Source organism: Stenella coeruleoalba, assembly GCF_951394435.1.
Source record: "Stenella coeruleoalba genome assembly, chromosome: 9".
NCBI lineage: Eukaryota > Metazoa > Chordata > Mammalia > Artiodactyla > Delphinidae > Stenella > Stenella coeruleoalba.
The window spans coordinates 75,550,880-75,567,243 of NC_137155.1; the positions used below are offsets into that span (position 1 = coordinate 75,550,880).

The 16,364-nt window shown below is 36.8% G+C and overlaps 2 protein-coding genes across 2 annotated transcripts in view; one reads left to right on the top strand and one right to left on the bottom strand.

The window, feature by feature from the left end:
- The window catches only part of KCND2 (potassium voltage-gated channel subfamily D member 2), a 471,838-nt gene that overhangs the window by 130,985 nt on the left and 324,489 nt on the right, over positions 1 to 16,364 (top strand). The gene's annotated exons all lie outside the window — the stretch shown is intronic.
- LOC307191646 (COX assembly mitochondrial protein homolog) lies at positions 3,810 to 4,174 on the bottom strand (the record flags this gene model as incomplete). The annotated part of the gene is made up of 1 exon (XM_079931805.1): positions 3,810 to 4,174. The coding sequence occupies one exon, from the start codon at positions 4,172 to 4,174 to the stop codon at positions 3,854 to 3,856; it is 321 nt and encodes a 106-aa protein (XP_079787931.1). The 3' UTR covers positions 3,810 to 3,853.

Here is a 16,364-nt window from a genome sequence, read left to right on the forward strand (position 1 = left end):
CTTCTGTTGCGGAGCACAGGCTCCGGAGGCGCAGGCTCAGCGGCCATGGCTCACGGTCCCAGCCGCTCTGCGGTATGTGGGATCTTCCTGTACCGGGGCACGAACCCGTGTCCCCTGCATTGGCAGGCGGGCTCTCAACCACTGTGCCACCAGGGAAGCCCTGAGTTTGTATTTTTAACTGGCTGCATTGATTATTATTTGTGAGTTCTTATTAACATCAGGAAACAGTGTACTTCCAGGCAACTCAGTTAATTAGAAGGTAAGTGTTCAGTATTCCTGAGTTTAATTTAGCTTTTGTGTGTGCATATGTGTATGTGTGTCTAAGTATAACTCTAATAATTTCTGTATGTTTAACGAGTGTGAGCCATTAGTCATAGGGAGAGTAAATGGCAAGGGCAAGAACCTTTCAGATTCATCTCTGACACGCCACAGAATACCATGACCATATTATAAAACAGACCAGACATTAATGGGTTTTTGTTATTGTTGTTATTTTACCAAATGACCTGTCTTGCTAAATGACTTTACTGTTGTATTTTGTCAGTATTTAGCATGTCCCTCTAGGCTTTGGAAAGCCAAGCTATCCACATTTAATTATTTTCCATTTTCCTTAAGTTAATCTTTCTGAGTTGTTCCTGCGTTGCTTATCTGATTTTCTTTCTTAGTCTATCTGCGTGTTCCTAGGAATGAAGGCCCTGTATCTATGCACACATTTCATTCTCCATAGAATAAATAATGAGGTATTACCTTAACTCTTCACTTGGTTGAGAGAGATTACGTAGCAGCCAATATAAAAGTGCCTATTTTAACAGCTAAAATTAGCAAAATTCAAGTTAAATTTGGAGTCTTTTCATTAAGCTAGTTCACCAAAGTAGAAAATATCATTTTAATAAGATTCAAAACATATCCATGAATATTAGTAAAGTACCTGGCATGTATGACTACATATTTTGAACAGATTCTCCACTTATCCAATCAGTAGTTGGTATTTCTTTCCCTTATTCCACTGTTATATATAAGGTCCCTCGACTACAACTACAATACAGAATAAAAAGTTAGAAATTCTAAAGGATGTGTTTCTTTTTCTTGTATCATTGTCCTGCCAAGTCATGGACTTTAAAGCTGTCAGTTGTAGTACTATAAATAGTTTCTACATTTGCGCAGTGCTCCTCATTTTCTTTAAATTTTGCTATTTAACAACTAAATCATAACTTCGGTTAATCTATTTACTTGGTGACTGAGACCAAAATCTAATGACAAGCAATGGAATGAACATATTCAGGTTATAGTTTTAGCCTTTCTGTTAGATGGATTTACTTAAATAATCATAATGTCCTGGTAATTTGTATGTGTAAGGGTTTCAAATAAGTATAAAGTGCTCTGTAGCTATTGCTTCTTTTTTTGTTTGTTGTTGTTTAACTCGATATGAACAAACTAAGATGGTTTATAGAAAAATAGAAACGGAAAAAAGACATATAGATTCAGTCATTTAAAAACCGCTTTGAAGTTGGAGAAATGTCATTAAGGATAAAATAATAACCAATTTCAATATTAGAGGCAGCTGTATCATTATAAACTGAGTTTGAAAACTTTTGTTTACAAAGGGAAAATTTATTGGCAGTGAAAGACACATGCAGAGAATATCTTAATAGCGTGTTCAAGTAATCATGACAATTGATATGACACCCAAAGTCCTCAGTATATTCCAAACAGGCAAAGAAGAATAAACATTATTACCTAAGTATTTAATTGATGTTCATAGTGATTATCATGGTGATTTTGGTCAGTTCATCTTTATTGCTGTTGGTCCTTTCTTAAATTTCTGATTGTTTTATTTCTCTACTAAAATCACCAACCAAGCAGCCAGGCAACGAGCCTACCTGCCTTCTACCTACCTACCTACTGCATAAGCAAACAACAAATAAAGACATCCTGCGGTAAACAAACTAACAAATGAAAACATTCTCTAGCTCTTTATTATATAGGATGAAATGAAAATCCATTAGTGTGTGTTTGGTTCACTTTTGCCCATTTTTCTTTTCCAGAGTTATCTCCTGTCGTTCTTAGGGTCAATACAAAACCAGACACAGAGGACACTTCACTTTTCTCACCCAAAACTTCCTTTGAACCTCCATTGCCTCTGCTCTTGCCGCTTCTTTTGAGGCACTGGTTTTCTTCTCCATCAACTCAGCCTAATTCAAACTTTAAACTCCAATTCATCTCAATTTTCTAACCCTTTCCCCTCCTACCTCCGTAAATTTCCATAATACCTTGTAAATACATAGGTTATTTTCTTAGGCACTGCTTAGTAGCTAGAACTTGGGATTCATGAGGGTAGTAAAACATTTTGGTCATTACGAATTTAGCACAGTATTGACACCTATTAGACTCTCATCCATAGGTTACTGAAGGAATAAATGAAAAAAATGAAGGGAGCAATAAAGAGGTATCATTGTATTTTTACTAATAATTTAAAGTTCCCTGGGGGCTCTCATAAAAATTAGCATTTATCATACATCTGTAATCATTTTATGGCACGTGGGGCATGTTTTTATTAAAGTTTTATACACACACACACACAAACACATGATTCTACGGCTAGTGCTTGGGAAAATAATAAATTTGTTTTCCAGTGTTGTTTTCTCTTAAATGTCTTCCTAGACTCCACAATGTATATTTTACTCAAGTGTCTTTCATCCTAGTATCTATCCTGTTTTGTAACTCATTGTTCACATAACAGTATGTAATTAACATTTCCCCATATGATTAAATATTCTTCTATATTATCATGTTAGAAATTTCAGATATCTCAAGGTTTTATCTGTTTAAAAATATTGCTGTACTAAACAAGATTAGAGTTAAATGATTAAATACAATTATTTATGGTGAACAACTTTCTAAAAACTGAATCACTGCTTCCAATAGCTTGAACAATTTATATATATATACACACACACACACACACACACACACACACACACACACACACACACACAAATATATATATATTGCTCTTTTGCCTGCCAGATATATTATAAGCAATTATATGTCAACCAGCTGGTTGTAAAATTGGCCATTTTCTGAATGCATAGCAGCAGTACTGGGATAAATGTATGTGTGTGTGTGTGTGTGTGTGTGTGCGCGCGCGCGCACATGCGCAACTTCCTTTAACAACAAAATAATGACATTGTCCTAGTAGAAGTGATAATTGAAAGTAACACTAATAAATTTTGTAAAAGCAAACTAGGAAAAAATGTACATTGAGAACTATCCTGGATATAATATGAAACTTCTGTTCAATGATTATTCATTCATTCATCTTTCATTCACTTTTGTATATAAAAAATTATTTACTGAACACACACTATATTCCAGGCACTGTGCTGGATGACTGGGATACAAAGATCAGTGGGCCACGGCCCTTAGCCTTACACCTCTGCAGAGTATACTTACATAAAATAGATCCATTACTGTAAAACATGGCTGCAAGAGATACCTGAACAAAGTGTCCTGTGAGTGAGTGAGTGAGTGGGTGGGTGGGGAAGTTGGTAGAGGCTTCACAGAGAAGCTACTTGAGCTAGCTCTAATAGTATAAGTAGGAGTTTATCAAAAAGTAAAGGAAAAAGTAAGAAAAGTAAGCACAAACAAATGTATATAGTTCAAATAATGAATAAGTATTTGCTTGGTTGATTTTTATTTTTTATTTTTTTTTAAGTTTAAAAAAAAACTTTATTTCAGGTAAAATTATTTCCATTATTAAGGATAAAGCAAACACACTTCCTTGAGTCCATCATTTCAGGTGACTGTGATTTCCATGAACATTGGCGTTCCTGAGTATCATTTGAATAGTTGCCTACATGCTTGTGGGAAGCTTCCTCAGCCTTTTCCTGGTAGGAATTCCAGTTTTTCTGAATTCTTCCCTTTGCTTCAGGTATTCCATTTTGCATTCTTCATGAAAGTCTGGATCATTATAGTAAGCAGTTAGACATTCTTTCAATGCAGAATTTTCTTTCTGGCATTTTACTACCCCAAGGATTCCAGAGTCCTTGCAACATTTAGTGAAATCTTGAACTTGTTCAGAACATCTCTCTCGGGCCTTTTCTCTCATTATTTTAGGGATCAAAACATCTTTTTCGACTCGTCTGAGATGCGGCTCTGCGGGGTCGAGCGCCATGTCTGCGCCTGGGAGGTGGCAGCGGCCCACACAGGTCTGGTTGGTTTTTAAATGAAAGAGAAATATGATTTGGGCCCACATTGTGGAATACTGAGTGGCCCATACCTTGATAAGAAGTTCCATAATTAGTGTAAAAAGCAAGCGAATAGGTTTTTTTACTTTGATACATTTGTATGTTGTAGTATGATTGCCACTGAGGCAATATTTATCGCATTACATTATTATAGTACAGTATTATTGACTATGTTTCTTATACTGTGCATTAGATCCCTATGGCTTATTATTTACTGCTAGTTACAAGTTTGTACCCTTAAACACCATCAATCTAATTTCCCCCACCCCCCATCCCCTGGTAACCATCATTTTACTCTCTTTTGTACAGATCAGACTTTTTTAGATTCTACATATAAGTGATATTGTACAGTATTTGTCTTTCTCTGTCTGACTTACCTTGTTTAGCACAATGTGCTCAAGGTCCATCCTTGTCGTAAATGACAGGATATCTTCCTTTCTCATGGCTGAATAGTATTCAGTTGTGTATATATGTACCACATCTTTTTTAGCCATTTATCCATTGGTGGGCATTTGGGCTGTTTCCATATCTTGCCTGTTGTGAATAATGCTGCAATAAATATGGGTGTGCATAGATCTCATCAAAACCCTGTTTTCATTTCCTTTGGATTTTTACCCAGAAATGGAATTGCTGGATCATATGGTAGATATAATTTTAATATTTGAGGAACCTCCATATAGTTTTTCCTAGTGGTTGGACTAATTTACATTCCTACCAACAGTGTATAAGGGTTCCCTTTTCACCACATCCTCACCAGCATCTGTTTGTCTTTTTGACAATAGCCGTCCTAATAGGTGTGAGGTGATATCTCACTCTAGTTTTGATTTGCGTTTCCGTGATGATTAGTGATGTTGAACATTTTTTTCATGTACCTGTTGGCCATTTCGATGTTCTCTCTGGAAAAATGTCTAATTAGTTCGTCTGCCCATGTTAATATCAGATTTTGTTTGGGTTTTTTGTTATTCATATATGTTAATTCTTTATATATTTTGGATATTAACCCCTTATTCAAAATATGGTTTGCAAAATTTTTTATTCTATAGGCTGCCGTTTCATTTTGTTGACTTTTTTTTTTTTGGCCGTGTAGAAGCTTTTGAATTTGATGTTGTCCCATTTGTTGATTTTTTACTTTTGTCATTTGTGCTAGCAAAAGAGGTTTTTCAATAAGAGAGTGACAAACTGTTCATATAAGAAAAATACCATAAAGCAATGTAGAGAATAGACCAGAGTGGAGGAGAAACTTGTAGTAAGAAAATAATGAGGAAACTGTTAGAATAGGCCCCCTGATAGAGGCCATGGCTTAGCGGTGGTGGCAATGGAGAGAAGCTAGATTATCGTACCTACTGGGTGTGTTGGTTGAACAGAAGGGAAGAAGTAAAGATCTGAGGTTGCAAAGAAACCTTATTACAGAATAAGCTCCTTTACCATTCTACTGCCTGTGTTCTAGGGTACCATCCTCTCCTGGGATCCCAATCCTGAGGTACAGGGATCCCAGAGACATGAGAGGGCCAGTGAATGCACTGAATTTATGGGCAACAATTTGGAGACATGAAGATCCATAGTCTTCATCAGATTCTCATCTCAGATTCAAGGGGAAAACTTTTAAAAATTGTAAGTCGATGTGTTTAATAGGTACTTTGCTAGGGAGAGACTCCATGTTTTTCATCAGTTCCTTTTAGTAGATTATAACACCAAATAGCTGAAGACCACTGATCTATCTGAATACCCTTTTATGTTTTCACAGATTTTTCTTTGTATTTAGGTCCAGTTGTTAGGACAGGGATGCAGGGCAGTGTGGCGTAAAATACATGGGTTTAAGTCAGAGATACCTGGGATGGCATCCAGGCTCTTCAGTAATGCTGCGTGACCTAGGCAGAATTGCTTAAACTCTAATAACTGCAGTTTCTTCATTTATAAAATGAAGAGAGTAACATCTAGTTCAAATATGGGGCTATTCATAAGAACTTATTAGCCCAGCATTTAGTTGAGTGGCTGGTCAATAGAAGGCATTCAATAAGTGGTAGCAATAATGAACACTGTTTTTACATTTATTAGATAGCCATGCTGAGGCTCATCTCAGTTCTCTCCCCTCTATGAAGCCTTCATTTATCACCCCATCTAAAGTCAATCTCACCCTTTTCTGAGCTCTTTGCTTGTACTTCCTCTTGAGATCTACCTTACTTTTACTGAGATTATAGTGTATATGTCTTCGTCTCGTCCAGTTTACTAGATATTAGGGCTTTATTCATCTTGTATTCCCTTTAGTGGTGGCGATCATACATTCTACACAGGTGAGGCACAAAAGTTAAATATTTTGTATACAACACAGTATTTCATATTTTCACAGTATATTTGGTTCAGTGGCACCTATCAGAGCACTTGTCACACCAGATTGTCTCCCTGACAACACAGTGGATTCTGTGGGCAGAGTCTGTTGTGTATTCATGGTGCTTACATTGCATTAGAGAAAGAAAAGTTTGATCATGGGCTTCTTGCACTTGAAAAAACTTGGCTTTTACTTTTACTCTTTAAAAAATAAATATTAGATGTCCTGTCACTTATGTGATATGATATAAAACCTTAAATCTTTATATAGTGTTGGAAGTGTTGTATTAAAATGTCCCATATTTTCTAAAACCTCATGTAACTCAAACATCTGGAAAAACCTAGTAACAAATAATGTATCGATAGTTCAGATTTGGTTTTGATACTGTCATCCTTCACATAATAATTTCTGTATGTATTTTTCCGGTAAGTAATTTATCCCAAACTAATTATGTAAATTAAAATTTCAGGAAGGCTATGAAACACTAACAACTCAGTTATATTATCTCAAAACATTATAATCACCTCACTGAGTAGCAAAAATAGAGGTCAAAGCATTTTGGTTGTCTCAATGTGGCTCTTCTGTTTTGATTTTTTTAAAGTTACATCTGAACACAATTTTTTATATCAACAATGATGCCATTTTAAAATATCTAAATGCAAAAGGGCTGTACAATAAGGAAAAACACTGCGGTCTCATTGGAAAAATTTTAAAGAAACATTTTGTGATTTTTTTAAGTGTATAAAGTAGACAGAAAACAACTGGCACCCCATTAAAGCAAACTCATGTAATCATAGTGCACAGCTGTCAGACAACCACGTTCCAAAACATCTAAACCTTCCACATGCTTAGACGGCCCTGTGCTTATTTATCATAGCACCAATCGCTCTATTTCCATCATCTATTGACTTGTCTGTCTTCCACACTGGAAGGCATTACTTTCTTTTCAAACCATCTTTACATTCCCAGAGCCTATCTAGTACCTGGCACGTGGAAGGCAATAAATTGTTGTTTATGGAATCAATTAACAAAGTAAATAATTATCTAATTAATTAAATGACCTCTGTGTTTTCTAACAATTTTCAAACTTCCATGTGCAGAAAAATTACCTGCAAATTTAGTTTTAAAATGTAAAGCGATAACTTCTGCACACATGGATTCTAATTCCATAGGTTATGCAGCCTGAGAACATGCATCTTAACAAGGCCACCAGTGTTTCTGCTTCAGGAGCAAAGATCACTCTTTAAAAACATTGATAGAATATCATTCATGTGATTAAGAACTCTTCTTGATTTAGGTAAACTTCTGCAAAATCATTGGGCTGTTGTTCACTGATTCTGAATTGAGAGGGTCAGAGTGAGTGAGGACTGAACAGTGTAAGAAAAGTCCTGAGGGGCTCATGGGGCACGCTGGTGAAAGGCTTTGCTCAAACTTTCCCTGATTCTGTGTCTGTTAGATTTGTGAGGTTTGCATGAATAGCAGGTAAAGCTAAAGACAAACTTGACAATGCGGGCAGACTGCAGGACAGCCTAAGGATCCAAATAAAGTCTGGTCTTCCAGCTGGGCTGCACTGGGGTCACTGTCCAAGAAATAAGCAGGGAGAAAAAATCTAGGCCAGGTAACAGAAGAGCATCTCAAGATAACAGATCATGCAAGCATACTGACACCAGAAAACTCTGAGTGTGGCTTTGGATACCTGGACAAAGCCATCCTTCCTCAGTTCCTATTTTAAGTTTCTCAGTGTTAGCTGATGGGAGCTAGCAAAGTATCTGCTGCTCCCAGAGTTGGATAGGCTTCTTAGGTATTGGTCATAGTGGACTGTTAGATCATCTAAAGTGTTTATACTTTCAGATTCCCCAGAACCTTTGAAAAATATTGGTCAAATTCTTGGACTCTAAGCCAGATCTAATAAATCAGTATCTCCGGGGAGCACACGATGGGAATTGATCTATGAGCATTCTTTAGGTGGTTCAGATGATTGGCCTGGTGTGGGAGCCATAACTTTAAAAAGCCTTCATAGATATTTCATTAATGAAAAATTTGTATTGTATTTATTAGGAGTCATATCTTTCTGCCCCCCATCTTTAGCCCCACACATTTCTGCCTCTTGCACACAACTCCTGTCCTCATATGTCTCTTAGTAGCCTCCTGTCCAAAATTACTTTGTCGTAGACTTGCTTTTTTAGGTATTCTAACCCTCTACACTTAATATTAATTTCCTCCATTCCTTTTCCATCAATTTTCAGTCTAAAGACTTATTTTTCTCTCGTTTTATTTCCTCTGCACAATTTGTATCCTAAAGCACATTCAGATTTCATGTCATAATGTCATACACCCTCTCCCCACCCACTTTTTCATGCATACGCACATAGGTAGCACGTTAGCTGGCTTACATTTCTAAAAACAATCAGGGGCCGATGACTCTGTGTGAACAAGTGAGCAAGGTCATTATTAATCTTAAAATGTCAGAATAAAGTTCTAAAATGGAGAAAGTTGCTTAGAAAAATGGAAGATGAGTTCACAATTGAGCAGGACGCCTAAGACATTTTACATTCCGGCTCGTTTTAACAAGATTCTACTGCTTTGTAATTCATTTACAGAATGGTTATAGCCTCGCATTGGCTCAGTGCTCCCATTTATTCAGCGACTGTAAATAATAGCCATCAGCAAAGCTTTTGAAATCTTCAGATGAAAGGAACTAAATTAAGGAAGCTTCCCCTGTTCATCCCTTTCCCACAAGATGGATGCTGACTAAAACACAGAAAGCAAAGAACAGTGTAGTAATCTTACAACCCAGTATAGTCCACCTTTTGAGAACCATGAATGCTTCTTTTCTATGTACTGAAAGTTTTTTTTTAATAAATATTTTTTTTTTTGTGTGTGTGTGTGTTACGCGGGCCTCTCACTGTTGTGGCCTCTCACTGTTGTGGCCTCTCCCGTTGCGGAGCACAGGCTCCGGACGCGCAGGCTCAGCGGCCATGGCTCACGGGCCCAGCCGCTCCGCGGCATGTGGGATCTTCCCGGACTGGGGCACGAACCCGTGTCCCCTGCATCGGCAGGCGGACTGTCAACCACTGCGCCACGAGGGAAGGCCTAAATATTTTTTTCTCAATTGGAACATGGTATTTTGTCTTAAGCTGTGAGAGAGATTGGAAAAGGCAATATCAAATCAGTTACATTATGTGGATTAATGGCGCAGTAGTTTCTTTCTTCAGTTATTGCAAGCTGGTTGCTATTTTAAGGTTATTATTATCACATACTACTGTACCTGAGAGTGAAATTTTTCATTACCATCCAAAGATGCTTCATTTTGTTGCTTAGCAGGGGAAACTCTGATAAATAAATTCCAGCATTTTTTTATGTTCCCATGGACTTAAAATGTACCTGCAATTTTAAAAATTTTATACAGATTATCTTTTTATATTGTTTACTTACACAGTCTACATTTTTTAAATTATTAGATGATTGAGCTAGCAGTGGATGAGGTTATAATTTTAATGAAGTGCTAAACCTTCCCATGATATTACAGTTGAGTTAGGGAACCAGTCAGTACTCACTACTCTGGGCCAATGGTGTTTAATTAGATCAGTGTGATAAATAAAATTGGGAAGCATTACTTGAAATATAGAATATACTTAACTTAGATAACAATGAATTGGCAATTTAAAAATTTATATTAAAGCTCTTTGTCATTTAATCACTGTACTATATCTGATAATGTCAGTATTCAGTACTGCAGAATGCAGTAAGCAAAAGCAATGTTGCCTACTAAGATCAAGTTACTGCTGGGCACTGTATGGGATGTAAGAAATACAGACATGTTCTCAGCCTTCCAGGACCTCAAAATGCATTTGAGGGACAGATAGATAGATAGGTAAGTAGATAGATGGAGAGATAGAGAGATAGAATAGATAGATAGATAGATAGATAGATAGATAGATAGATAGATAGATAAAAGGATAGGTAAGATATATGGCATTTGTTTTCAGTAACACACATCTCACACTCCTTATTTTTCATGCAACTCAGCTGGCAATTATCTATACCATATAGCCTCTCCTATTCTGTAGCTTTAAATAGTTATTTAAATTCATGAACTTTTTGTACCTTAGAGAAGATACATTTGCTTGGTTTTTTGTATTTGTTTTCTAGAATAACTTAGGTATTGTGGATAAAGGAAAGCCCTGTTAAGTGCTAAAGTGTTCATTGTCGTCCTCATTATCATTTTGTTATTATAGGATGTAAGCATTTTTAAATGCACTGTTTATTTCCTTGATGTCTTAAAAAGAAAAAAATCGAGTATTTTTTTTTTTTTCTATTTAGAGGCATCATTATGTTCATCAGGGTTTGTGATCATTGAAAGGGAAATTGTCACTATAGAATGGAAATGATGGAAATCTCTTGGTTTCCCGGAAAAATGCATTATTGATCTACCTTTATGTCATTTTTATTTTTTCTCCTAAAAATGTGTGAGACAGGTGATTTCCTGCACCCCTTCTACTAAATTACTACTAAATTTAATAAGTGAATCAAAGGCTAAAGCATACTTCTTCCAAGGGGTAGTTTCATTCTGTAGAAAACTATCAACTCTATTATTGATATCAATGATCCTGAGTTTGTCAGTATCTTTGAAATGTCATCTCAGAGTTCCTCATCACCAATGTGAAGGATCGTCTACAAGACTGCAGTATTCACCCTGTCCTCTCTAGCACTTGCTTTGATTTTACTCCCAATGTAGGAAGGAGGAGTATTTTTAACTTCTGTAGTTTTTTAAAGAGAATTACATTTTTAGGGATGGAGAGCTGGAGTGTGGGCAGGATTTTTGTGACATATCAAAAGGTTAATAAAATTAGAAATCCCATGCTTAATGTTATGGCAATAATAAAATTAATAACTATTTGATAATGTCATGTTATCCTGAGAATCCTTCATTCCTAAATTACATTTGTTTTGTGAACATTCCAGAAGTTAGACTGTATTAAGAAATGAGTTTTCTACAAGATCATGAAATTCTTTTAAAGCTTCAAGGTTTTGCTTGCTATCTTTTTTTAAATGTCTGATGTAATTATCCCATTTCAAATGCCAAAGCTTGATTCTGTGACTAATACAGCTTAGTAAGCTGTATCTACTTATTTGTAAAATGCTTTTTTTAGCGAATGTGGTAGCAATAGTAATGGTCTCCCACAAAGATGCCTACATTCTAATCCTCAGAATCTATCAAAATGTTATGTTACATGGCAAAGGGCTGACCTTAAGATAAGTAGATTATCTATATTGTCCTGTTGGACCAAGGCTCCCTACAGAGGGAAGAGTGAGGCAGAAGAGTAAGAACCAGAGGGACGTCATCCTGAGAAGGGCTCAGATCATCGCTGGTTTTGATGCTAGAAGCGGGACGTGGCCCAAGGACTAGGGGAAGCCTGTAGAACCCGGAAAGTGAAAGAAAATGGTTTCTCTTCTAGAGCCCCAGGAAGGAAAGTAGCCCAGTGAGACCCATTTCAGATTTCTGACCTCCAAAAGTGTAAGATGATAAATTTGTGTTGTTTTAAGCCACTAGGGTTTGGTAATTTGTTCCAGCGGCAATAGGAAACTAAAACAGTGGGTATTCGAGTCAAAGGTAGGAGCATTCTTATGCTGTTTCCTGGAGAGTCAGTCAAACAAAATTGCTGAATTCCCATGTTTTGGTGATTGTGTGTAAGGGTGCTTCTCTGAAATTTGCATCATTCAGATCTTTGTACAGCACAAATAGATACACATCCCTAGGCCTAATGCAGAGCCAGGGTAGATGAAATACCTCTGCACTGACACATCAACATTTTCCTGTATTTCTTTTTAAAAGTAAAATTATAGAATCATCTTCTTATTTCAGTTTACATTGACTTTTCAAGTTATTAGACATCAAATTAGAAGTCTTATAAATGTTTTCTCTTTCTGTAATATTCTTGTTATGGTATGGTGCTCCCAGCTTAGCATTCCTGCTATGGCATACAATGAAATAGGCCACTGTGCCAGTTCTGTGTTTCGGCTTAGTGTGTCAGGATGCAGTTGCTTTAAGCCTTCGAGAACCCAGTACTGACAAGCCTCTGAGGCGACTGAGGTACAGTTAGGTTGGGTCCTATATCTGCAGGCTAGCCATAGGCTGAGAAATATAATATATAAAAATAACTGCAACTGTATAGCACAGGGAACTCTACTCACTGCCCTGTGGTGACCTAAATGAGAAGGAAATCCAAAAAAGAAGGGATATATGTATCTGTAGAGCTGATTCACTTTGCTGTACAGTATAAACTAACACAATATTGTAAAGCAACTATACGCCAATAAAAATTTTTTTTTAATGACTGGAAAAAAAATTTTTTTTAATAAAAATAAAAACAACACGCACACACACAAAATAACGGCAGTGACTACAGGTGCCAGTTGGGAATGGACCTGGACTCAATCAAGGATAAGCTCTTCTCCCCACAACCGTTATTCAATATCTGAAACTGATTTAACTCCACAGATGAGAATCAGCAGGACTCTGGAATTTGGAGATTGACTCTGAAGTATCGAAAGATTCCACTTGTTTTTATTTATCGGTTAAGTAGGGTTTCTCAGCCTCAGCGCTATTGGTGTCTGGATCAGATAATCCTTTACTGTGCAGGGCCATCCTGGGAAGTGCACGATGTTGAGAAGTATCCGGGGCCTCTGCCCACTGGATGTCACTAACAATCCCCTACTCTGGTTGTAACAGCCAACAAGGTCTCCAGATGTTGCCAAATATCCCCAAAGGGGCAAAATCGCCTCTGGTCGAGAACCACGGGGTTTCTGTACTCGAGCACTTAACCTTTTTTTCTGCAACCAGACTCCATTTTATAACCCACTTTTAGTAGATGAGCTCTGTTGTAACAGCACCTTTCAAGGTATCTGTATTTATAGCCACAAAGGGAACAGCCCCAAATTTAAATACTGTATTCTCCCTAGATCTCAGTCACCACGAGCAGTCATATTCTCAGCTATGAGATTGCACAATATCCTTCCTCCCTGCTCTTTTACCATGAACTATCTATCTGTAAAGCCTCTCTGATAAAATATTCTACCCTGCCAGATTTTGTACATTGACTTCTGGAGGCATCTTCCCTGATGGACCCAGCCTGATGGATACCTATAATTTTTTCATCCCATTAATCTGTAGTTTGTCCCATTCTACCAGAGCCTTATTTCTGGCAGTCTAATTTATTTTAAAAAAACAAATCTATCCTCATGTCATTTTCACACATACACCACCACCACCACCAACAGTTGAGGCCTGGGTACCAAGTAAGACTCTATTTACAAGTAACAGAAACCAAACCGAGAAAGCTTAAGTAGAAAAGCAATGCAAAGCAAACAAGAAATAAATGGTTAACTGATTAAATATAAGTTGTCTCAGAAAAATCAAAGCATGCAGAATGACCTCAGGATTGCATGCAAGAATTGGGAAGTGGTCCGGACCTCAGGGAATGTATGCATCCTTCTTCTGTCTCTGTCTCCTCCGTATTTCCATGATTCTCTTTTTTTCGGCAGGCTGGCTTTCTCGCATGCACTGTCCACATGACAAGATGGCTGAACCAAAGCTCCCAAGAGTTTATAAGCTCTGTTTTTCAGAGATTAACCCAAACTGAACTATATATTTGTGACCATAGGTGTGTGACAAAAATGCCTTTTCTGTGTAGGGAAATAGACATTTAATTTTTCTTCTGCATATAAATAAATAAATAAAAATATCAGGATATTTGAAAAAAAATTTCTAAGGGTTTTTGCACATTGTTGAAACTAATGTAAAAATAGAAATCTATTTCCAAGACAAAAAGGATAATACAGCCTTTGTGTGAAGGCACAATGATGAGTTTTTTCTGTAAAGCATGTTTGTTCAGACCATGCTTGAAAATTAATATTTCAGTAGAGAGCATACAGGAAATTTCAGTATGTTAAGACAAAAAACTGGGAAGTTTGGATGTTTATGTTTTCCTAGTAAGGAGGCTCTGCTTTATTTTCTGACAAGTTCACTGACAGAACTTTAGAGGTAACATAACGGTATCTGCACTTAGCTGTCAGCCAGGAATGAGTCACTCTTGAATTTACTAAAAATGACATGATCAACATGGCATAGTAATGAACCCTGGGGAGGATTTTAAGATACTATGTGGCACCAGATCCTCTCATTAGTGCCATGGGTCTTATTAGTACATGTCACTTTCTAACCTTTACAGCATGGCTGGTAGAATACAGCAAACACTGAATCTCTCTACATTTGTGACACCTCTTAATGTCACATCTCTTAATAAAAAAATACTGTTTATAGCTTGTTGAATTTTCTAAACATGTTTTAAAGATGCGGAAATGACATAAAGCAAGGAAAATGAGAAAAACCCTTAGATTTTATGAAAAATAAAAAGGTATGCTAATACAGTGAGTGGGAAGAGGTGCTTATTTCCTGTCAGTCCTTATATCCCAGGGAGGCAGCATCCCATAGGGGCTAGAGCCTGTGCTTCAGGCTAGGGTTCTAGACCCAGCTCTGCCAGCAATAACTTGAGTTTCTCTTAACCTCTCTTAGATTCATTTTTGAAATGCGTGATATAGGAAAAGAGCTATAGGATTGTTTTTTATTACACTTGTTTTTTTTTCAGCGCTCTTTGTGAATGTTTCCTCTTGTATCCCCCTCTCTCCATGGATGGATCAAATAACAAATGCCAGGCATAGTGATAGGCACCGCAGATAAAATCAGGGACTTCATTCTATATAGGTAAAGTTGAAATAAGATTGTAATATGTAAGTGGATTCATTCACCCCCCCCCAAATTCATATTTGACTGTATAAAAACCCTTTGGGGAACAAATTTAACAAAGTTTGAATGCTGTTTATTTGCAGTTAACAAGATGATGGAGAGAAGCTGCTGGATTTGGGATTTAAATGCCTCCATCTAAATTTCACAACTTATCTTGAGAAAGCAGAGGATCCACATTTTTTCAAAAGGACCAGAAATAAAAATATCCAGTTTAGCTTTAGCATTTTAAAGGCCAAAACATGTAATAAAGATTGTGTTAAAGTAAGTCCAGTACATCATTTGTTATTTTCAGTTTTTAAGTTAACATTTACCATGTGCTACTTCAAACCGACTTTACAAAGTCTATCATGGCTAGTACCTTGTGTGGCAAATCCCAGGGGTGTCCCGACCTTCCTCAAGGGTGACTGATAGTTGGGCAGGTCCAGGTGTACTGAGTGGTGAGGACTGATATGGCTACAACTGGGGTTTAGAAACAAGGAAGAGTAATGGAAAATACATCTTACTCAAAGATGGCATCTTATTCTGATGACTTGCCAAAAATACAGAATAATTTTTCATGTGAGATTTATAAAGAACACATTTCCATGTATATTTACATAAATATTTCAAGTAAAATGAGTAAATAAGCACTAAAATATATCAGCTACATGCACACCATTACAAGGTTATATCTGACAAGTTCATAACAATAAATGTCATCTCCAAATCAAAATTAAGAGAACAACAGAGTTTTTAAAAGTCTGATTTGTCAGGTAGTTACCGAACTACCTATCATCATATGACTAAATTGTCTTTCTAAAGGCAGAATCGTGACAGATATTAAATGTAGAATGAAGGTAGGAGGATTCAGTACTTTTCAAGGTAGTGGTTTAGACATCAGGAAAGCTATTGGGGAAATACCATATGCTAGTGCAACTGTAAATTGCATTGAGTGTTTATTGGTTTCTGTCATGCTATGGTAGGTATTGGTTAGTGATAAAAATGA